The sequence below is a fragment of the Saccopteryx bilineata genome, chromosome 12, assembly GCF_036850765.1.
Source record: "Saccopteryx bilineata isolate mSacBil1 chromosome 12, mSacBil1_pri_phased_curated, whole genome shotgun sequence".
Classification (NCBI taxonomy): Eukaryota; Metazoa; Chordata; class Mammalia; order Chiroptera; family Emballonuridae; genus Saccopteryx; species Saccopteryx bilineata.
Window position 1 is genome coordinate 41,087,074 of NC_089501.1, and position 19,785 is coordinate 41,106,858.

At 39.0% G+C, this 19,785-nt stretch overlaps 1 protein-coding gene and 1 pseudogene across 2 annotated transcripts in view; both read left to right on the forward strand.

Moving 5' to 3' along the window:
• Positions 1-19,042, forward strand: part of ADGB (androglobin) — a 132,781-nt gene extending 113,739 nt beyond the window's left edge. For both annotated transcript variants that reach the window (XM_066248069.1, XM_066248070.1), the window contains 7 exons: positions 2,000-2,172; positions 6,017-6,193; positions 6,948-7,056; positions 10,044-10,253; positions 10,943-11,033; positions 13,401-13,584; positions 17,955-19,042. In XM_066248069.1, coding sequence (XP_066104166.1) covers positions 2,000-2,172; positions 6,017-6,193; positions 6,948-7,056; positions 10,044-10,253; positions 10,943-11,033; positions 13,401-13,584; positions 17,955-18,140 — 1,130 coding nt within the window. In that variant the 3' untranslated portion in view covers positions 18,141-19,042. The remainder of the gene's footprint in view (positions 1-1,999; positions 2,173-6,016; positions 6,194-6,947; positions 7,057-10,043; positions 10,254-10,942; positions 11,034-13,400; positions 13,585-17,954) is intronic.
• On the forward strand, positions 4,768-5,927 carry LOC136316422 (calcium-independent phospholipase A2-gamma pseudogene; annotated as a pseudogene).
• Positions 19,043-19,785: the final 743 nt, after the last annotated feature.

The following is a 19,785-nucleotide window of genomic DNA, read 5'->3' on the forward strand; positions in this document are numbered from 1 at the left end:
TGGGCAGAGCATCGCCCCCTGGTGGGCATGCCGGGTGGATCCCGGTTAGGCACATGCTCTGTCTGACTGCCTCCCCGTTTCCAACTTCGGAAAAATACAAAAAAAAAAAGAAAAAGAAAAAAGAAAAGCTCTATACAAACCTTCCTTGATGGGAGTCCTTCAAGAAACAGACTCAGCAGCAGAATCAAACCCTGACTCTCTAACACCAGTCCCAACCTCTCCAACAAGTCCATCATCTTCTGCGTCACACAAGATTGTTTAACGTTGTATTTGAAAACATTCAAGTATCTATATGCACAGAAAGGTAAAAACATATACTATGTTAAGACAAACATCTAAGTTGCATTTAATAGGTAAATGTACCTGTTCCAACTTGCTTACAAATTTAACTTAAAAACAAAACTACAGAATCTATCTCGTTTGTAACCTGGGGGGGAGGGGACTGCCTGCATATTAGGTGAAAGTAGGAGCTTAAAATGAAAAATACAATGATATTCTGGCCTTTGGAGAACTTGTAATTCATGGGAGAAAAGATTACCATGTTGTATGCCATTAAAAATATGGAAATTATTTCAGTCTATATACTTAAACCGTGGAAGGAAGGTGGAAGGTACACACTTGCTATGTGCCAGACAGTCTAGTAATTCTAGTAAACTTGAATATCACTTTATTTTCTTTCTGTGGTGTTTTTGTTTTGTTTTATTACTTTTCTGTTCACAATTAACTCAGTCTGTTTTATTTATTCTGCTCATCATACTTAAGAGACGAGCGCTTAGACTGAAATATCACCTACCTTTACAGAGGTGATATTTGTAATTTTTTTGTAATTTCATGCTTTTGCGACGAAGTCTCTCCAGGCAACCATGAGACCTGGCCTTTCTGAGTTCTTTATTCTCTCAGTATTCTGCCACAGACAAACCACACACAGAGATAACGCAGAAGGTTCAAATAAGAAAACAAATCTGGGAAAACAGCAGTGGAAACAGAAGCATAAGGACTCCAAAAATTAGCTGCTCCATAAAAACAAACAAACAAAAAACTGGCAGAAATAATCAGTCAACTTTTTCAGATGTATGGAAATTAACAAAAATTTCACTCAGATAAAACAGCCAAGTCTCTTTTAAAAACAGTGAGGTTTGTAGCATTGTAATTTGCCCCAGTCCATCTCCCAGTCTCCAGCTCCACAGTAGCCTTGAAAATTAATAGCCTGTATTCTTGATAGAGGGTTGGCAGCCACCAGAAAGAGTAGAATGGCACTGAATCTCTTTCAAAGTCTCATTCCCAGAAAAACAAAAATTGAGAAAAACTGTTAGTAACAATCCTGCCTTATGAGAAATACTAAAGAAAGTCCTTCAAACTGAAACTAAAAAAAAAAAAAAAAGTCTAGGCAGTAACTTGTATCCACATGAGGAAATAAAGTTCATCATAAGACAAATTTAACAATAGAGATGAATAAAAAAATCAAATTATGAAATGCAATGAAACCAACACTGAGAGAAATTTATAGTTATAAATGCCTACATTTAAAAAGAAGAATGATCTCAAATCAATGACTTAAGCTTCCACCTTAAAAAATTAGAAAACTAGAAAAGAAAGAACAAACTCGAAGTAAGTAGAAAGGTAATAATAAATATTAGAGCAGAGATGAATCATCAACTCAATATTGTTTTGGAGATACTAGCCAAGGCAAGAAAAGGAACTGAAAACACCCACATTAGAAACTATTGAGATAGTAGTGATGGTTGTATAGACTTATAAATATTTTGGAACCCACTGATTTATACACTTCTATGGTAAATTTATGGTATATGAATTATTTCTCTATTTCATAAAAAGGAGTCACAGATTTTTATAAAAGATCAATTTTCTTGTTTAAAAAAAACCCAGAAAACCCAAATGCCTTCCACTTTTTCTTGATTTGCTTTTTTTTGTTGTTCCTAAATGACATAACTGTATTCTTATGTCATGATTCATTGGTTTCCTTTTTATGTCTCTCTAGCGCATGGAGAAAAACATGAGGAATTAATTGCCATGGGAAGCTCAGACTTTCATACTGTTACTGAGGGGCAGAAATCCTCAGGAATATCCAAAATAACAAGGAAAGGCAAAGAAAAGTCTTCTGAGAAAGAAAAGGCAGGCAAGGAAAAACAAGCACCTCGCTCTGAGCCACAGGTAGGTGTGACACGTTTTCTTATGCGAGTTGCTTAATAAATTCAGGTTCCCTGGGTCTCAACACGTCCATCTGTCCTGAAGACAAAACTGTGAAAAACTCCATCTCCCTGTTTTCAGCAGCCATATAGATAGCTTGTGGACATTTCTTAGACACCTTCTGCGAGCAACCTTCCCTAATTTAGCATCAAAAAACATTAATTTAACTTTTAATATGTAAGACTGATTAGGGGATTTGGGTTTCTAATATTAATAGAATTGATATATAGGTCTTACTCTCAAAAAAAGTCACAGTCTAATGGAGGAGACTGAAGGTAAACAGTTTTAGTGTTAGGGATTGAATGTGCAGTAGTGAAAAATATATGTATCTATGCTAGCTTCTTCTTAAAGGAAGAGTTCTAAATTGAGACAATGAGCAAGGACATGTTGAGGCAAAATCTAACACAATGTGTGTGTGTATGTGTGTGTGTGTGTGTGTTTCTGAATTATTAAAGTATGAGACACGAGGCTGGAAGGGTATCGGATGGAGGAGAGCTTTTCAGCCTCATTAGAATCTGGGACTCTGTGTGTATCCCAGGGATCCTGAATCCCAATTCCTTCTGGGTCAGTTAGATAATGACAATGATGAGGGGTGAGGAATAAGATGTGGGTGAGCAATTTGAGGAGGCAAGCACAGGCCGAATGATATTCACATTCAAGTTATTAGAGAATAATGAACTCAGAACAAAATACTTATGAGGAAGATTTCTTCCCATCATTTGTGATCATTGCTTCAGCTAAACAGGGCTGTGAGGTCAAAGATTTAAAAAGTGTGTTGTCATGATCAGATTTACATTCTATACACCCTGGTGACTTCCAAGAGTATGAATTTAAAGGGGAAAAGAATAGAGATAAGGAAACCACTTGGGAAAGTATTGCAATTGTCCAGGTAAGGGAGTGCTGGCTGTCCCAGGTACATAGAGGTCAAAAGAAAGGGAGACAAAGACAAAGAGCTGTCTAGGAAACAAACAGGCTATGTAGTTATAAATTCAAAGCAGATGATTAGGAGCAAGAAATAAAGGATATCTCCTAGGTTTCCAGTTGGATTAACTAAATAGGCTATTGGTACCACCAGTAAAATAAACCCTTAAAGAAAAATGAACAAATTGAAGATTATTGCTCACTTGTCCCAAACTCTCCAATAATAATAATAATAATAATAAAAGTCCGCTTGCATTTCCAAGATTTGATTTCTTTGTGTGTGTGTGTGTGTGTGTGTGTGTGTATTTTTCCGAAGTGAGAAGTGGGGGGTGGCAGACAGACAGACTCCTGCATGCGCCTGACCAGGATCCACCTGGCAAGCCCACCAGGGGGCAATGCTCTGCCCATCTGAGCCATTGCTCCACTGCAACTGGAGCCATTCTAGTGCCTGAGGTGGAGGCCATGGAGCCATCCTCAGCGCCCGGGCCAGCTTCGCTCCAATGGAGCCTTGGCTGCAGGAGGGGAAGAGAGAGACAGAGAGAAAGGAGAAGGGGAAGGGTGGAGAAGCAAATGGGAGCTTCTCCTGTGTGTCCTGGCCGGGAATCAAAACCGAGACTTCCATACCCCCGGCCGACACTCTACTGCTGAGCCAACTGGCCAGGGCCCGAGATTTGATTTCTTAGTTGTTGGAGTCTACCCTTGGCAACCTTGAGAAGTAAATAAGCCATATATGATTTCCACTGAGAGCAGAGGTACCTGCTGCAGGCCACCCCCAGTTCATGTGAAGAATGGGAAGAGGCAAGTCACCACTGCTGCTGGAGCAGTTGCAGCCTGCATCCTATAATGTAGTCTTTTGGGGGAAGCAGAGAGGGAAGCTCACCGAAACATCAGTGGATGACAAGCCACACCAGTCTACAGAGAGGATTTCACACAAGCCAAGTAAGATGTAAACGGAACCAAAGTGAAACAAAAACACCATAACTCCAGCAACTAGGATTTTCTGATTGGAATTTTGAAAGTTAGCACTTCTGCTCCCACGGGACTTACAAAAGGGAGCATTTATGTCCTATTTTAAAAGCACTGTAAACTTTGTTTCAAAGGCTGTTTTGGCAATCAGGATGAAATGAGTTTACATTCACTCCACATGAGCCTAGTTCTCGAATATTGAAAATAAAAGTATGAGGGGCTGGTTAAAACAGAAACTTGTAAAACAAACCATCAGATCTCTGAAACAGTGTCATGTTAAATCAGAAAGAAAGAGTTTTCTGGGAGAGAAAGTTCGGGCTATCGATACAAATAGTTGAACCACAAAATTAGGAAAGTCATTCTATACTTTACCAAGTCATATTAATTCATACTTCAAATTTGAGAATAAAATGTCTCCAAAGAAAAAAGACAATCAACATTTCCAGGAAAAATTAAAAGTTGAAGATAAAAACACTAAAGGGAAAGGTGGTCCAGCTGATCCTAGAATCCCTACGGATTGGAAGCTGGGCTCACCGTCTTTGTGCCCTGAAGACACTCCAGCAAGTCTCCAGGGAGACCTCGGAGGCTCTTCCAGCTTCTCTGAAACAAAGCACTGCTGACTTTCTCATCCCACGGAGGTGTACAAGCTTTAATAGATATTTATGTTAATGGATGTTTCCCACATGGAAGTGTGACTCAGTCAGAAGCTTCAGTCAACAGGATGTGGCGATGAAGGCTGAGAAGGCTATAAGTAAAATCAGAAACACAGCGGGGGGAAAAAAGTGTTTATTTCTTCAACCAGAAAAGACTACAGGAGTGAGTATTGATGACAGACATGGTCATTAGTACAGACATTATGAGCAACAGACCCAAAGCTCTGCATTAACAGGGTTGAAAAATTGTCTTTTCATCTTGCAGAAATTTCCTAGGAGAAAAGGAGTGGCTGCAGAAGAAAGAACTATTCCTCCCTTGTTACGATGGGGACAAATTAAGGATGACATTCTTCAGAGAAATGTTGGCCTTAATGGGCTGCATGAATCCAGTGCAAGGAAGAGGAATCCCAATTTAAACAATTGGTGGTGTAGGAACAAGGGATATGGGTGCTCTTCAGATACGGCAAACAGGAGCTGGGCTCACTCAGAGAAGCCAGTTCACCAGCTCTTTGACTGCATTTGTGGTGCAATCCCAGGTGCCCATCAGTTTTCATGTTGGGATTGTTTTGTAGGCTCCTGGATAAATGCGAGGAGCTTTATAGAAAATTAGGATCAGATGCATTTTCACAAAATGCCATTGTTGAAACTGTTAAAATGAGTTGGAGCCATGCATTGTATGTCAGTCAAACATGGAGGCAATTCTCTTGGGGATAGAACGGAATGCACACACAAATGACTAAAACAACAAGAAATCCCACACATCCTAGGGTAGCTGCAGGAAGTGCAATGGTAAATAGAGGGATAGTGCCCACAGCTTTTGTGCTCAAGAACTATGGTTATCTTCCTGCAATCAGCTCTTACTATGTAGGAGGCAGTTGGTATAAAATGTGACAAGCCAGTAGAATCTCATCAGCTGCTCCAAGCTTCTTTGCAGAGTGTGCATTTGGGAAATGATCTTCCTCAAGATAAAGGATTGCTTCTAAATAACCCCTCAGCATTAGCAATGTATGACTCAAATACCTTTGGCCAGATGTCCCATTAGAGCGGACAGTATCCGTGGGCATTAGACATTATAAGAGTGATATAAGAAACACCATGACCTACACAAGCCATCGTGAATGTTCGTGTCCAGGTCTTTTTGTGAATAAATGTTTTCATTTCTGTTGGGTAACCACTTAACCAAGAAATTTCAAATCACAGGGTTAAATTTGAATCATTTTGAAAGAAGGAAAGCATCTGACCCAAAAGGTTTTATTTTGTTTTATCAGTTGTCCACTATTCACCCCCAACAAGAAGACCCAAATAAGCCCTACTGGGTTTTGAGATTGGTCACGGAATACAACGAAGCAGAATTCCTGGAAGTGAAAAAAGATACGGAACGAGCAGACGAGATCCGAGCCATGAAGCAAGCCTGGGAAATGGCCGAGCCAGGACGAGCAATCAAGGTCACTGGGGTTTGAAAAGTTGTGCGTTTCCCTTTCATTCCTCGGCGTGGTTGGAAGGAAGTGCTGTGTTGGTAAAACCACACAGTCTTCCCTTTAGGAACGATATCTAGAACTTTCCCAGACATCGGCTGACTAGACGTTAAGACCATATTTGGACACACTGTGAAATGTTTATCCTCCTGATACCCTGATGACTTGCAAAATCAAAGCACTTAATGGTGCCACTTATTGACCCAAACTGTGAGTGACCCCAGTATTTTACATAGCTTAGGCTGAACACTGTCTGTCCTTAACACTTCCAAGTCAGAAAGCCTAAAACTGCTTTATATGTCCTATTATGTACTTTGAACAGACACACACACACACACACACACACACACACACAGACACACACTGCCCCTTGTGGTAGATATGCTACACTGCATGTCTCCCCCCCCCCTTATATTTTATATAAGAATAATTGCCATAGTGAAGCATTATTTATATGCATTTATGTCCCAATTCAGTGATTGTCGCAAATCAAAAATGGTTCAGGAGACAATACATATAAGCGCATTAATGTTAGAACCACTTTATTAGTTCTCAGAAATAACTGTCAAAAACAAGGATGCCCCAGAATTGAGTTTATCTGATAACTAAGAAGAGCTGACCTGAACTGCCTCATTCATTCACATTCTCCATGTGGCGGTGGTTGTTGCTTTGAGTGCCATTACGATGTTGCCTGTGTTGTTTGCTGATCATGCTTGTTCCTCAGGCTTCTCAGGCTCGTCTGCGTTACCTGAGCAAATACATTAAGAAAGCTCCTGAAACTGAGGCCGGGCCTGGGTCCACGACAGAAAGCCCGACGAGACCCGCGGAAGAAGGTCAGGAACCCTGGCCCGGCTGCCTCCGAGCACGGGGCTGTTACTACACCTCTTAAGACATTGTCACAAGTCACACTTGGTCCAAAGAAAACATTTCAGAATCAAGCTATCTTAAAGACTGTAAAAATTCACCAAAACTCCTATAAAAAAATAGATCCTGAGTTTTTTTTCTTGCCAAACATATGTTTACTTTTTCCACTCAGTAGATACGATTTTTCCCCATTGAAGAAGAGATGAAACCAGAAAGAAGGGTGCAGCCTGGCCAGAAGGTAGCAAGCAATGTACAAACTTAAAAGCAGGCTGCCTACTACGCACCCCTGGCACCTTTCTAAGAACCAGAAAAATACTGTAAATAATGACAGTAAGAATCATAGAAATCAAGTTAACTACCTTTATTGAGTGATTGCCTTGGGCCTACACCTGTGAAATACTAATTATTTTATTTAATACATCAACCCATTGATATGTAGTATTATTTTTCAATTCGCCAAGATGGACAAAGGCCCAGAGTAATTTGCTTGGTAATTTGCTAAATACAGAGAGGATAGCCAGGAGCGAACCCACCCAGGAGCGAACCCAGCATGCCGACAGTCTCCATCATTCCCGTGTCTTCTCACGAGTACCTGTCTGCCTCCACACTGGGCTGTCCACAGAGGCTGGTGACAGTCCCATCCCAAAACATGCTTTTCTACTTTTACATCTTCAGGAGAATAATTCAATAAATGTTATAAAAATAATGTCCCTTAACTTTTTTATATAGTGCCGCAAACCAGTGCAGCTAGTAATTCCAGGTCCTGAGGGAGAATGATGTGGAATTAAGAAAATAGACTCACCAAGAAAAGAGGATGAGATTGGGAGGTCTCTCCCAATATTGATGGCAGGAACAGAGAGAGAGAGCCCCTGGTCTGCTTTATTTTGTAGTGTAGAAAATTAAAGCCTTTAAGCCAATATACAAATAAGGAAGTCTCTGATACAAAGCCACTTATCTGAGGCATAAATGAGATTCTTCATAGGAGTGTACCATCCCCCATCATGCAACAGTCAATGGTGTGGGGGAAAAGCTTAGTTTTGAAAAGATTTTAGTATTAAAAAGGTGGGAAAGGCTTAGTCTTAAAACTAAGCCTAAGGACTTTGCCAGCTTACAACCTGTCTCCTGCAATATAAACACTCTAAAAAATCATTTTCAACCTAATTATGTTATCCAGGGATAAGCTCTGTTCAAAATTTTTCATGTTTATTATCTCACTTTACCCTGAAACAACTATGACATAGACATTACTATTCTCACTGTACAGATAAAGAATCATCTCATTCTTCCTAAATTACACACATCTAAAAAGTGACAACCTTCGGATTTAAATTATTTCTAACTCCTAAAGTACTTACTCTACTAATTGATCATTAAATAATATTAGGGATATAAAAGTGAATAGATTACGGTTCTTGTTCTTTAAGCTACCGATTTTATTATTGTTTTTAGAATAATCTAAGTTATATGTAAAAGAAAAATTATCACACTGGGTATTTAAATGGCAAGGAAGACTGGACTTTATTCAAGACTACCACAATAGGAGTCAAGACCATTGCAAAATGGAAAAGAGAATGAACTCAACTCTGAATACAGCAAGGATATGTGGGCATTTATAAACAATAAACAGGGAGTGGAGAGAAAATTACTCAGAGGAACTTGGTTAGGTATCAAGGGTCAAGGAGGAGGAACTTGATTATATCTCAAGGATGGAAGAAAGAGAAGCTTGATTGGATGTCAAAGGTGGAGGGGAATTCTCAATAAACTAGTTTAGGAGGATTTTTTGCTAAAATTGGAATTCTTTCTAAGTCAAGGACAAGATCTAATGGAGAACAGGGCTAATAGAAGCCTAACCTCGTCACCCAAAATTCATGCAATTAAAGATACAAATCTCAGTTCCACAGCTTGATGAATTCTCATATATGTGTATAATCATATATTTTACACTGAGGTATATAATACTTATTACATCCCAGAATCCTCTTCATTCCCCTTCTCTGCCATTTCCTTCCTCAAAGTAACTACTACTCTGACCTCAATCACTTTTTCTTGAACTTCATATATTTGAACTCATACAGTAGATGTACCTAATATGTCTTGATATTTATCTGTTCTATTTCTTCTTGTGTCAAGGTTAGTAAGTTGTGTTTGATAAGAAATGTGTCTATTTTATCTAAGTTAAACTTCCTGGAGAAAAAATTTGTTTTACCTTTTTTTCCTGGTCAGTCTTACTCTAGGGCTGCATAAATTTTACTATTTTTGAAGAACCATCACTGATTACTGAATGTCTTCCTTTTATTTCAACATTTCACCCTACTCGTAAGCACTAACCTATCTCATTCAAAGCAGAATATAGCACCGATTAAAATACCTGCAATTGATAAATACAGGGAAAACATCTGCACAATGTGGAAGTTGTGGTAGACTGCTGTTTTTTCCTAGGCCATGCGTAACTGGAACAGTGGGAGCAGAATTATAGCTTTAAAAAATAAATCTTCCAGCTTTTCAGCTTTAAAGCAAGATCCTTTTCAAGTCTGTTTTAAGACAATCTTAGATAAGTGCTGAAGGCAGGGCTTCCTCTCCAGAGAGGAGGGTCCCATCTATTCGCAGTTGTCACTTGGGGCAGTCTGCGATTCCTCCAGAGCGCACACGAATAGCAGCCCCAGTGGTTCAGAAATCCCTTTTTTATATGTTCTGTCTCTCCTCCAAAAAGCTTCTATTTTTATGTGACCTTTTCATTATCCATATCCTAAGGTAGCTCCCAGACCTACTGGTCGCCTGGGTCATCCGTGAGACCTTCTGAGACACCAATGATTATCTGAGCTAGTGCTCTGGTAAGAAGTTGTCAAGCTTTCAAGTCTTTTGCTCCAAACCTGTGCTCCCAGAGCCTTGTTCCTTTTTGCATGTGATTTCCTAAAATGCAAGCTTTTTCCGTAACGCACATTTCATCTTGTAATAGAAACACCTGCGAGTTTGACAAAGGAGCCAGAAACAAAGGGCTCTGGGACCTTGGAGGGCAGAGAAGTGACGCAGTCGGGGAGTTTGCTGTGGAAGAAGTGGCAAGCCACCAAGGGCATGCGAGACCTGGCCAAATCCATCATCAGTGAAAGCTCTGCTGCCCTGGCCGGGAAGGAGGAGCGTGAGCAGGCTTCGTGGAAGGAGATTCTCAGTAAGTATCCCTCCCTTTGCTTAGATAATACATCTGTTGAAATAAAAAATTCTGGGAAAAAAATGCTAGATTAAATCATGTGATGTTCAGAGTTATACTGTAGACCAGTGGTTCTCAACCTTTCTAATGCCGTGACCCCAAACCAAAAAATAATTTTGGTGGCTACTTCATAACTGTAATTTTGCTACAGTTATGATTCGGAATGTAAATACCTGATATGCATTATGTATTTTCCGATGGCTTTAGGCGACCCCACCGGGGTCGCAACCCACAGGTTGAGAACTGCTGCTGTAGACAAATTTGTGTTTTGGATTGATAGGTCTTCATTTGGCTTATCTGCTCAAGAACCTGATTATTGCATATTTATCCTAAAGATAAAAGTGGACAATTTTTTTTTAAAAAAAGGAAAGTGTAATTTATATATTTATATCTAAAAGTAAAATTGTAGTGATCACATTTGTCTCTAAACAGAGATCCTTTTTGTTTTATCTATAGTACTGTATGTATAGTAACACCAGTAGAAGATAACTATAAAATCTAATTATATTTTAATTGTCATATTAAATCACATTAAAATCATTACATAAGGCAAGTATAATTAATCATTGTTTTCCATTATAATGAGATATAACAATCATTTAGTTAAGTGTTAATTTTTGTTTTTGAAATTCAGACTTTTTTTTTAACAGGGCTGATTTCACGATCCCCAACAATTCTGGAAATGTCTCCACGACTTATTCGAAAAGCACTAGAATGTGTGGATTTAACTCAGTATATACGGTAAGTTTTAGTAAACATAATTAATGTAGACATCTGTTGCCGGGGTCCAGCCCCTGGGGGGAATCCAGGGGTCCCACAGGAGGAGACGGCGTCGGCGAAAATCAAGGGAGAGAGCCGAATTCTTTATTCTCTGGTTAGCATTTACTGCCAGGCATCTCCCTCAATGGCTGATCTAACATTACTTTTTATGCACACACACTAAGTTACAATCACATGGTATTTTGAATACATCATTGTTTTAGTTTCACTATGGTTACATATTTTTAGATAACAGTTAATTCATATCTATAAGCTACAAGTCAGGTGGTAAGTTATTCAAAGTACAGTTATACAATAGTAATAATATTGGTACAAACTTCTAAAAGATTAGTACTAATTAATAACTCTATTTTACTCTTGTTGTGAGTCAAGGGCACAGAAAGAGATAGCAGACGAAATCATCAAGGACTAGCAGAGGACCACCGCTTGCTCAGGCAAATAGCCTTGAGTTCATGTAGTGTCCTAATTCTTTTCCCACAAGACTACAAAAGGCTAGCTATTAAGAAACTAACATAGTATAAAGAGTAATTTTTACTTAGAGATACATAGAATGCACCTGCAAGATAGCTAGTAGCAACATAATATCAGAAGGCATTAATTGCTACTGCTGCTATGAATCCCACCACATTCCTCTCCTTATTCTTGGAAAATACAAAAATCTCATGAGAATGTTTTACTGAGAAAAGCCCAGCGACTGTCTTCAGTGACAAAACAAGTCTTTTAACAAGACATTCTTTACTAGCCAGCTGCACTCCTATCCAAGGCCACGCAACAGGCCGCTCCACTACACTTTACCTAAGATTCTAATGTCTAGTTAAACTTTATTTATTTACTATATTCTTATACTAGCTAAGTTCTAACTATATTCTTTCTAACATGATTAATAAGAAGACATTCTCCTACAAACTTAACCCTTTATGAGGGATATTATGGCCAGCCTCTTATGTTTATGAGCCCAGTTCAAGGGGCTTATAGGCTTTTCTGTGGAACTTACACCTTCTGTCTCATTTCCAAAGAAATTACTACAAATCTACAGGGAAAGCACGGTACTGTTATCCCTGTGCCATAAATAATAGCACACACCCAGGAAAAGGGGGGAATATAAGGCCAGATTAATTCAAAAGATTAAAGGGGGGAGTATCGTTGTGCCTTTCCTTTGCGGTGACTTTGTCAACCCGCAGCTGTTGGTCTTACTGCAGTGACTCTATCTTCTTTTGCTGTGACTTTGTCAACCAGCAGTTGTGGATCTTCTCCTGCTGTGACCTAGTTAGCCAGCATTAGTGGATCGGCTCCCGACAATCTGTGTTCATAGAATTTTGGATACATTGCTAATGGGCAGTTGCTAAACAAGTGAAATTTGCAATTAAATGCTTAGTAGATTTTTAGTATATTTAAATTTTTAGAAGTACATGATTTTGCATCTCAAATTTAGCAAATGTTTTGTTAAGTCAATTCTAAAAGCATTTAAATGTTTTCTGCAAAGCTTTAATGTGTAGCTTAAAATGAGTTGAGCTACAGAAAGTTCTCAATATATATACTGCCATTATTTATTTAGATTCAGTTTTCTTAAGAACTAGACAATAATATTAATAAAAAAATACTCAAACATATTTGTAAGTTTGGAAACATTTCACCATTTAAATTAAAAGGAAGACCTATAAGCTCAGCAGGAGAGCATCGGCCTGGCATGTGAAAGTCCCAGGTTCGATTTCTGGCCAGGCCAGGTCACACAGGAGAAATGCCCATCTGCTTCCCCACCTTCCCCCTTCTCTTTTCCTCTGTCTCTCTCTTCCCTTCCCACAGCCAAGGCTCCATTGGAGCAAAGCTGGCCAGAGCGCAGAGAATGGCTCCATGGCCTCCACTTCAGGTGCTAAAATGGCTCTGATTGCAACAGAGAAACGGCCTAGATGGGCAGAGCATTGCCCTCTAGTGGGAATGCTGGGTGGATCCTGGTGGGGTGCATGAGGGAGTCTGTCTTTCTGCCTCCCTGCTTCTCACTTCAGAAAAATACAAAATATAAAAATAAAAATAGGAAGACGTATAAAACAGGCTCAGCGTTTTTGAACACCAGTTCTACAAACATCTCATCAAATGGTGCATCAAATTTTATTGATATTTGCCTAAAATAATTTCTAAAATATCAGTGATTCAATGCATGGAGCACAGCTCATCTAGAAATAATGGTTTATTTTTTCTATTCCTAATATTTGATTTTATTCAGACCACCATACTGCTGATATATGATTTAAATGATTTGAGTTCTAAAGTCAAGTATATTCCAGCATTCCCAAATGATTGCTGTCTCTCTTTTGATGTTTCTGAATCAAGGAAGACAAACACAGAGCCTCTGCTGCAGACGAATGAACTGAATCAGTACAAGGCAATGCACAAGTCAGAGGAGATTCACCAGTTTCGACAGCACAGGGCCAGAGTCCTTAGCATCCGAGACATTGAGCGAGAAGAACGGTTTAATTTACAGGACGAAATTATGGAGACATACGCAGGAATGTGGGTGAGTCCAGAAGTGCATACATGGCTCACAGGTTGACCTGTTTAAAAATTATTAGAAACATATAGCGCCTGGGTGGAAAGATGTCTTGGAAACATTTAGTTCCCAATTCCTCAGAAAAGACCGCAAATTGATCATACACAGTAATTTCAGCTATTCCTTAAAATCCATCTAAAATGCAGTATTGGGAATCAGTCCACAAAATGGGAAGAATGGGAGAAAAGACAACAAAATATTTGTGACATTGGAAGATACCTGGATGAAGATCACATTAGCAGACTCAAGGCAGCCAGGACTTTGGCTGGCAGTAGAAAAGAAACATGACCAGTAACACATTTCTCATCAGATGGGAGAGAAATGTACCAATCCTCAAGGGATTACTGACGTATATAAATTTACTTTACACTAAAACCTTAAGATGGCTCTGTCTCTATTTGTTTTTTAATATGTCACTGCTATCCTCCTATACTTGTGCAAATAGTTTAGTGAAACTAATTTTATTATGGTAGAGACAGTATTTTTCTTTCACCAAAAGCTTTGGGAAGTGTGATTCTGACATACAGCTATTCCACTATCTCAACCCAAATCATGTAAATTCTAGAATTATGGAAAATTTCTTGAAGAACTTAGCAATTAATACAAAACATTTCTAGAAGCATTTCTTCCAGCCATCATCATCAGTTCATTAATTCTTATTCTTTCATTATATCATTTTGAAACAGTCAACAATCAACCCATTGAACCATAATTATGGCTGTACTATCAGTAATGCTAATGAAATTAGGAAGCCATGGCCTCTTAGTAAACCAGCATTGACAGTAACCACTGCCTTATTTCTGAACATTTCATAATCTGTTTCTAAAATATTGCCTGGAACTGACAGTAAAGTTTGCTGGAAATAATTTTGAAAATTATTTGTCATTTTAAAATATTTATTTAAAATACTTTAATGTTTATCTGTTTATAGTCTTCTGACACTTCCCATTTCCACAATTTATTCACTCAACAGATATTTCTGGGCCTTTTTTGTACCAAGCACTCTCCTAAGCCTGAGCAAAAGAGAAAAATCCCTCCCTGCTCTATGGAGTTTAAATACTAGTGAGGAAATAGGTGATATATATAAACTCCACACATAAATACATTGTACAATATGATGGAAAGGGGTAAGTACTGAGAAAAAAGAAAGGTAGGCTAGGATCAGAGCACAGTGGTTCAGAAGAGACATGAGTGTTCTTGGTGCGTTAGAGAGAGCCCAGTAGGGAGTCTGCACCATAGCGGCAGTAAGCAGAGGAAGGTGACTGGGAGAAGTGGTCAGAGACAAATGGGAGACAGGGACATGGAAGGTCGTCATGTGGGACCTGTGAAGGCCATTGTAAAATCTTCAGCTTTTATTCTGAAAGAAATATGAAGCCATGACAGAATTCCAAAGAACAGAGGAGTAACATGATCTGACTTATTTTGTGTGTGTGCATGTGCGTGTGCGTGTGTGTGTGCGTGTGTGTGTGTGTGTGTGTGTTTCCGAAGTTAGAAGTGGGGAAGCAGTCAGACAGACTCCCGCAGGTGGCTGATCAGGATCCACCCGGCATGCCCACCAGGGGGCGATGCTCTGCCCATCTGGGGCTGTTGCTCTGTTGTGGCCAGAGCCATTCTAGCACCTGAGGCGGAGGCAATGGAGCCATCCAAAGTGCCCGGGCCAACTTTTGCTCCAATGGAGCCTTGGCTGCGGGAGGGGAAAAGAGAGATAGAGAAAGGAGAGGGGGAAGGGTGGAGAAGCTGATGGGCACTTCTGTGTGCTCTGACCAGGAACTGAACCTGGGACTTCCACATGCCAGGCCGATGCTCTACCGCTGAGCCAACTGGCCAGGGCCTTGACTTAGGTTTTAAAAGGATCTGTCTGGATAGTGTGTGGGAAGCAGATTCATATAGAAGGAGGCACATATTAAAAAGAGATCTGTCAGGACACTATTTTACTGGACCTGTGAGCAGTGACCATGGTTCACACCAAGGTGGCTGGGTGGATGTGGTGAGAAGAAATTGAATTCTTGATGTATTTTCAAAGCTGAGTCAGTAGGACTTCCTGACATTGTTGGTGCATTATGAGAGAGAGAGAAGTCAAGAAATACTGTTTTTTTTGGGGGGGGCAGGGGTTGCCTATACAACTGAAATGATTGCCTTGCTATCAAATCTGATTGGGAAGAAAAGGATTTCAATTTGGAGCATTTTTTATATATATTTATTGTATCAAAAAAAGACATTTTTATTTATCTATTAGACAGTCATGTAAAAATTGAATTGAAGTTAGGTTTGTGATTCTGGAATTTAAGAGAATGAGCTGGGATGGTGGTTAGAAAAGGGGGGGGGCTCCATTAGTGTATAAATGGAATTTAAGCTATAGGGTTAGATGAGATTGCCAAGGACTGAGGCTTCAGCTCCGTGATATGGCCTCCTCACATTAAGAGATGAAGGAGAAAAGGAGTCAACAAAAGTGACTGACAAGAGCAGATAATGAAGTGAAAGGATGTGATGCCCAAGAAACCAAATGGAGTCAGTTGATTCAGAAGAAGAGGGTATGGTTAAGTAAGAATAGGACCAAGAAATAGTCTTGAATCTAACTACCTATAGGTCATTGGTGTAAGGTATTTTTCTCTGCCGAGAAAGAAGGAGCTGGAGCCATGAAGTATGGAATAACAAAAGGCTTTATTGAGTATAGAGTGCTTCCGCCCAACGAGGTTCCCAGGCCCCAAGGAAAGATGGAGGCCAAGGAAGTTGCAAGTGGTGACCCACGTGGGAGATATTTAAAAGGTCCCTAGGGTGGTCAAGCTAATATGACGTGGTGAAATCTCACTGGCTGGCAGGCGGTCGATTTTTTTCAAAGGGCTCCTGGAAAGTTTCTTTTGGCGCGCTTGGTTGTGGACAGTCCTAGCCAAAATTTCTGGGTCTGGGCTTCCCATTATCCACCGACCTTACAGTTGGTATCTTTTTCATTTTTTTGTACCGTGACAGAGAGTCAGAGAGAGGGACAGCTAGAGACCGACAAACAGGAAGGGAGAGAGATAAGAAGAATCAATTCTTTGTTGCAGCACTTTAGTTGTTCATTGACTGCTTTCTCATATGTGCCTTGACTAGGGGGCTACAGCAGAGAGAGTGATCCCTTGCTCAAGCCAGTGACCATGGGATCATGTCTATGATCCCATAGATCAGTGGTTCTCAACCTTTCTAATGTCGCAATACAGTTCCTCATTTGCGGTGACCCCAAACCAAAAAATAATTTTGGTGGCTACTTCATAACTGTACTTTTGCTACAGTTATGATTCGGAATGTAAATACCTGATATGCATTATGTATTTTCCGATAGCTTTAGGCAACCCCACCAGGGTCACAACCCACAGGTTGAGAACCGCTGCCATAGATGATCCCACGCTCAAGCCAACACCCCCGCGCTCAAACTTGTGAGCCCATGCTTAAGCTGGATGAGCCTGCACTCAAGCCGGGACCCTTGGGGTTTTGAACCTGGGTCCTCTGCGTCCTAGTCTGATGCTCTATCCACTGTGCCACCACCTGGTCAGGTGGTCATTGGTGTCTTTGATGAATGTAGTTTTTGTTTTGTTTTTGAACTGGTAAAATGAAAGTCAAACTGACAATAACAAAGATAAGCAATGGATTATTAGGTGATCTTATTTGGAAGTACGACTCATATATTTTCTCAAGGCTAATGTGTGCGGGGGGAACTAGTAATTTATGGAGCATAGTTACTGTGAGAGACACACCAAACCAGACTTTTTGTACAGGTTATATCTAAACTCAAAGCAGATCGTGGCTTTGCCAAAATTTCTGCCTATTTCTCAACTTTTTTCTTTTATTTTCCTCCTGATGATGCTTTTATTGACTATTGTTAAAAATGCATGTATTTGATTATGTTGCATACTCATCACCCAAAGTCAAACTGTCTTCTGTCACCTTCTATCTGGATTTTTTGTGCCCCTCCCCTCTCCCCACCTTCTCCTCCTGAATCAACTGACTCCACTTGGGTATGCAACATAATCAAATGTCAAAATAACCTGGAGATGTTTTCTCTGAACCTATGTACCCTGCTTGGTCAATGTTCCCCCATTAAAATTAATTTAAAAAAAGGAAATGTAAAAACAAACAAACAAAAAACCGCATGTACTCTTTGTTACTATCTCATGTTGTATGTATTGATAAATATTTGAGTCCATTAGCTAATTTTCATCTTTCTTCAGTAATTTTTCCTGAAATCTACTGGCACAAGGAAAGGATTAAGTTCTTTATGGGAAGGGTGTGTGTGTGTGTGTGTGTGTGTATTTTCTGGGACCATAAGCCTTTATCAGTGGACCTTATTTGTTTTGAAATAGGACTCCTTAGATGAAGCCCGTCAAAAGATCTTCAGCATTCGGGAAGAGTATAGGAACAAGTTGCTGGAAGAAGAGCGTCTAAGGTTGGAGGCTTTGGCCGCGGAGGAAGAAGCCATTCGGGCAGAGCCAGAAAAGAAGACCCAGGATTCTGACAAAGAGAAGAAAAAGAAAGCAAAGAAAAAGTAGCCAGGCGATGCCCAATACTACCTTTTTTCTAAAGAAGAAAAACTTATTTTTAATTATCAATAACGTTGCCTGTTGATAAAAAAAAAAATGGAATAATTAGAAGTTTTTCTACTTTAGAAATAGTTTATGTATTTTATTGATAACTTGATAGTTTTTTTCAGACATCTTTTTTTGAAGCCATTGGAGTTTGAATTTTTTTAATTTCAATAAAAATGCCTGAAATGTATAGAATGCAATGGAATGTGTCCTCACTCCAAATTGCTGTATTTTTAGTTAATACTTAAACAAGATCATAAATGAGCCAAAGGAATTGCCTTCGAAAAATTCCACAAGAAAAATAGCTATGTTCTTAGAGAACATTTTGTCTCTAACTTTAAAAGCTTTGAAGTATTTAAAAAATGTTTCAGACATGTTTTTTTTAAAGCTGAATGTCAATAAACCTTTCTCATTGGGCAAGAACTCTTGTGTGTTAAGCCCACCCAAAGTGTTACAACTCTGAATCTTAACAGTGAGTCATGGTAACCCAGGCATAGAGAGTGTGATCACAAACACATCTCTTGTCAGGTGTATCTGTACCTTACTTTTTATTAGACAAAGAACATGTACTTTTATGAGAGTTTAAGAAAAATATGAATGGATCAACTAGGCACATCAGAGGAAACTGACTTGTCAAAAGCATGCCTTTCAACTCATGACTTTCTCAGGTGAAAATTCCCATAGTATTTTTTAATCAAAGCTATTTCATTGTGATAGGTATTTTTTACTTTTTACATTTATTTACATTACTATTTTTTAAATTTAATTATTTATACATATGTATATGGAATTTTACTTAAATATGCAAACACATGCGTGTTTTCCTCTATTACTTTGTCTAGACCAGTGGTAGTCAACCTGGTCACTACCTCCTCCTAGTGGGCATTCTAGCTTTCATGGTGGGCTGTAGTGGAGCAACCAAAGTATAAATATCAATAAAAAGATAGATTTAACTATAGTAAGTTGTTTTATAAAGATTTATTCTGCCAAACTTAGCGAAAATCCGACATAAAGTATTTGGTAAGTAATTATTATTATATGCTTTAACTTGCTGTAACTCTGCTTTATAAATTTTATAAAGTAAAATTACTTCCCTACTTTATAAATCACCATTACTGTGGAACGGGTGGGTGGTTAGAAAACTTTACTACTAACAGAGATACAAAAGTGGGCAGTAGGTATAAAAGGTTGACGACCCCTGGTCTACACTGTCCTTCACATCCTTATGATCTCCCCACTCTCTACAATAATTCATGAACACAACCTAGTAGGAATGTTTCTATATTTTTCACTTATCTCATATAATCATACAATCAATATTTTATATTACATTATGGGCTTGTTTTTACAAAATGTCACTTTATTATACATACTTTACTGGTACTTGATTTTTTTTTCACCAATCAATACAAAATCTGAGTCAAAAGCAATTCATTCTTTTTAATTGCTGTGTAATAGTCCATGATACAAATATATCACAATTTATTCAGCTAATTCTCTATTGATAAATATTTACTCTGTGGCTTTTTGCCATACAGGCTATCCTTTTGAAAATCTGTATGTCTTTGTGTGTGTATGTGTGTATATGTTTGTGTATCAGGATATTGAA